The sequence below is a fragment of the Cariama cristata genome, unplaced genomic scaffold (genome assembly GCF_000690535.1).
Source record: "Cariama cristata isolate BGI_N322 unplaced genomic scaffold, ASM69053v1 scaffold37126, whole genome shotgun sequence".
Taxonomy (NCBI): Eukaryota; Metazoa; Chordata; class Aves; order Cariamiformes; family Cariamidae; genus Cariama; species Cariama cristata.
This window is the reverse complement of record NW_009624554.1, coordinates 24,889-29,115: the sequence shown is the minus strand read 5'-3', so window position 1 is coordinate 29,115 and position 4,227 is coordinate 24,889. Positions and strand designations below refer to the sequence as shown.

At 44.4% G+C, this 4,227-nt stretch overlaps 1 protein-coding gene across 1 annotated transcript in view; it reads right to left on the bottom strand.

Moving 5' to 3' along the window:
• LOC104164017 (ATP-binding cassette sub-family A member 1-like) overlaps positions 1–4,227 on the bottom strand; it is a 77,706-nt gene that overhangs the window by 63,161 nt on the left and 10,318 nt on the right. Inside the window, 1 exon segment of the mRNA XM_009703211.1 lies at positions 3,559–3,680. Coding sequence (XP_009701513.1) covers positions 3,559–3,680 — 122 coding nt within the window.

Genomic DNA, 4,227 nt, shown 5'->3' with positions numbered 1-4,227 from the left:
GTAGGGAAGGACAGGGCACCTGGCATCTGCCTGCAAAATTGATTATGTTAAGGTATGTGGGTAACTGCACACAGATTTCACTACTCTGGGCTTGCTGAAAGCGGCCATAGAACAGCAGCACCCATACAGCGTGACAGCTGCCTGTGCTGAGCTCCCTCACACCACCAGTTAGTACTTCATCCTGGCCAGCAAAGGTGCTATAAGAAGCAAGGGTGAGCTGTTCCCTAACTGGTAACACCTTTCCCTGTCTCTGCCAGAGAACTCTTCTGGAGCTCACAGCAGCAGAGAACAGGAGCTACTTCCCCAAACTCCTGGACAAACAGCCCTGTTACGACTGACTATCTCCCATCATCTCAAGAAATGAATGAGATACAAAGCCTGTTGGCACAGGCACACAGCACTGCCTAAACAAAATCTTAGTGTTCTACCTTGTCTTTAATGAAGACATTGACTTCCAGGCACCTGTGTAAGCACCCTGCTGTCTTAAGCAAGTCTCCCTTCCCCAGGGTTCAGGACATGCTTAATTTCAGATCAGACAACACTAACAGCCACACCTTGAATGTTAGTTTGTGAGGGTTGTTTTCAAGAAGCTTGAAGTGAAAAGACTTTGGTAAATGCTCTCTAAACAGATTCAAACATCTGAAGCCAAATACAGACTTGCATGCTCTGCATGACTAGCACTAGAACAGGATCTATACCACAGCTCCAATTCGTGTGCTAGTAACGGAAGCTCCTGAAGCCTGTTTCAAAGCCATGAGGCAGCAGTGGGAAGTATGTGTAGAAGCAGGACATCACAATAGCATGAAAGGGGACAAGGGGGCTGCAGAGACTCCAGCACAGCCTGCATCACGTAGTAGTGAACATAGTCCTTCCCACTTGGGAAATATGAGCTGCAAAGCTGCATCTGTCCGCACCACTGATTCACAGGGCTTCAGGTCTAGGCCAGAGCTAGAACAGACAAGGTATTATAAATGTTTTCAATTAGCTCATCATGTAATTAGCCCTCCTGCTACTTGGGGAAATAGATGTTTAAAGGCAGTGCTTTCAGGTTTGGAGGTGTGCTTACATCTGACTTCTGCTCCTACTGTCTTCTTAGGTTCCCAGAGCCACTGGAGCAAATGCCACAGAGAAAAAATGATTTAAGCATCTCTCACCTTGTTGTCAACAGCAGCTGAAGGGCTGACCTGCAGTTCCTTTCCTTGCACAGGAATCTAAGCACTGCTAAGCATAAACACAAAAGTAACAAGTACTTGTAAGACTAGAAGATGCCGTTTTATGCATGCTGTCAGGGAATTAATCAGGCAGCCAAGGAGTGGGTAGCAAGGACCCCCAAGTTGGAGACTTTCTAAATGAGCATATCATGGGAAGGACAAACAGGCTTTGTTCCCTATAAGCCTTACCACAATGGGCACTCTGTCATTGTAATGACACAGAGGCTTGATTTTTTTATTACACATTTGAAATACTTTATTATAGAAATATGATCTTTGATGACTGGTCTGAGGCTTATTTTTGCAGTCAGTCCACTAGTCTTTATAGTACAGAGAAACATGAGCCTTCTGACTTTCGACTTGTACAATACCCCCTATGCAAAATGCTTCTTGGAATCACTCCTCCCCCTCAAACCTTCCCAGCAATGACAGCTTACAGCTTTGATACTCTTCTTGTAAGTGTCCACGTCTGATGTTCATTGCATGTTTCAATACAAAACAGCAGAATCTACTCTCTTTGGAAAAGCTAACTTGCAGATACTACTGCAGGCACAAAGTGTAAAATCCAGTAATAACGTCTGTTATTCTGACAAAACGAGCTTGCTCCCACAAGACCACCAAGTCAAACCAAGGGTTTGAAGAGGTCCCCGACAAACAGTATTAAACCTCTCCTTGGGAAACAAGTCATCTTAGCTCATTTTGGCTGTATTCATTATGTGTCCATCTCCGCGCAAAGGGTTCAACTCTGCATCCTCTCTTTAAAACTGCTGCTGATTTAGGCAAAAGAATGACGATGCTGTTTACCAGTACTCAGAGTAAGAAGAGGGGAGCCTGGCAGTACGGATATTACGATCAGCAAGGAAGGATGTCCCTTATACATAAGTAAAAGTATCAACTAATGCTCAAAGAGTCAGTAGACCACAGTATCACCTGCAGATCTGATCACATCAGGATTCTGCACAGCCCTGGAAGAGAGAGAGGAGGGTTATACAACCAAGACAAATGCCTTGCACAGTTTGTGTTTGTACGTACAGCCAAGCACACATCTGCCAACTTAGCAATAATCTGTATTGTTAGTGACAAGTGACCTGCAATGTACTTGAGCAACACAGGAAAGGAAGTCAAAACACCATCTCTGCTTTAAAAGTGTGCTCAGGACACATCAGACATGAAACTATTCACATCGCACCAGGTCAGATATTTTTCCTCCTGGAGCTTGCCTGAGCCACGCTCAAATCAAGATAACTAGCAAGAACAACAACTGTAAAACCAGGGACAACTTCCACAAAACACTAAAACACCACCTTCATTCAAAGAGCTCCACGTGCCTGGATAGAGGCCGTAGGTGAAGACACTCAATGGTTGTGTTCCCTGCTCTATTTCCCTGCTGTATTTCTTTCTAAATCATAACTTTCTATCACTTCCAATAGATACATGCATCACTAACACAGCAGCCAAGAGAAACAATCTTTCAGAGAAGAGTACCCAAAAAAACCTCTAACAAGTTGCCATGTCAGAGAGACCCAGCAATAAGGAAACCTGCCACATTTCCTTGGACAGGGCAGAGCTATTTCATGTCCCAGCTCTGCTGCAAGTTTCCCATGTAATCTCACACTAGTCACTTCTTCATCTGCATGGGACAGGAAAGCACACCAGACCTTCTCACGCAAGCTAAAAATGGAAGGATTCTCATTTCTCATGGCAAATAGGGCTACGCAAGCCACCCCCCCCCGCAAGACAAAACATTTTCTTTTGGACCTTGCCATTCAAAATCCTGCCAGACAACAGCAGATAATGTCATACGGAAACAAAACAAAAAAGAACTAGAAGGGAAATGAAGACTTCACTGTCAGATAATAATCAGCTTTGAGTTTGTAAACTGGAGGCCAACATCAGCTTTTCCTCATCTGTGTTCTTCCAGCACACTTCCCTCTGGAGCTCACGGGGTAGAGCACTAAATTGTAGTTATATTGCCTTCACTGCTTCACTGACAAAATAGCAAAGGAACTAGTGTTTTCCAAAGACACACTACTTGGACTCCTTTGAGAAAGTCAGTATTTTAACTCACTTCAGTGGGCTGAGGATTGTAATTTCACATCCAAAACAGCTGCTATTCTTGGCATTACAGACTATCCCTTTTCTCTTCCACTGAAGAAGCTAAAGAGCACACAAAGCTCTGACACAGGAGAGGCTTAAGGTACTTCTGCAGGATCGGAAAGCGTTTGGTGAGCTGTAAATTATAACCACACATGTTCCCATTATGGTACATTTCTGAAATTTACACACATGCAGAATTAACCAGACCAGAAACGCCAGAGGTAGGTAGGTCTTTCTACAGCGTCATTACCTGAGCCAGAGGAGTTTCCCAACTTGCGCAGTTTTCCCAGGACCTTCTGAACATCCTTTATGCTCGTGTCCTGTTGGCTGTACAGGAGTAACCTCTTGGCATCTGAGAACAGGCGGGAAACACTGACGGGAAAACACAAAAACAACCAGCAGTCATCAGCACTGTGAGCCAGCATCCACAGACACAGTTTTATATCCCAATTCCAAACTTCAGTCCTTTTCAGTTATGCCACTGCCTTCTCCAGTACAATAAGCCCTTTCTTCAGTGACCACCCTGGGACAATCCAAGAAGCCTAATAAAAGACGGCTGCTAATGCAAGGTCAAACAAAGTTACACTGGAACCTCCATGCATTTGAAAGTGTTTATTTAAGACTGGGCCAGAGAGGGTCTCCTGCTGCCTGTAAACTGCTTCCTCTTAGAAGCACAATAATTTAAGTATGTTCTTGTGCCTTTCAAATGCTTCTCCAGGTCGCAGATGCATTTTACTCTGCATTAAGTCTAACTGGCCTAACAGTATGAATGCAGCAAGTGGGGCACAGTGTAAGAAAGCTGGCCATAAATTGAGCTTTCTGCACCAAATTAGCCAGTAATAAGTGACAAATGTCAGGGAGTATCTTCCAGACCTGCTCTTCAACTGCCTCTCACTCTACACTGTCCATCTCAGAGGGG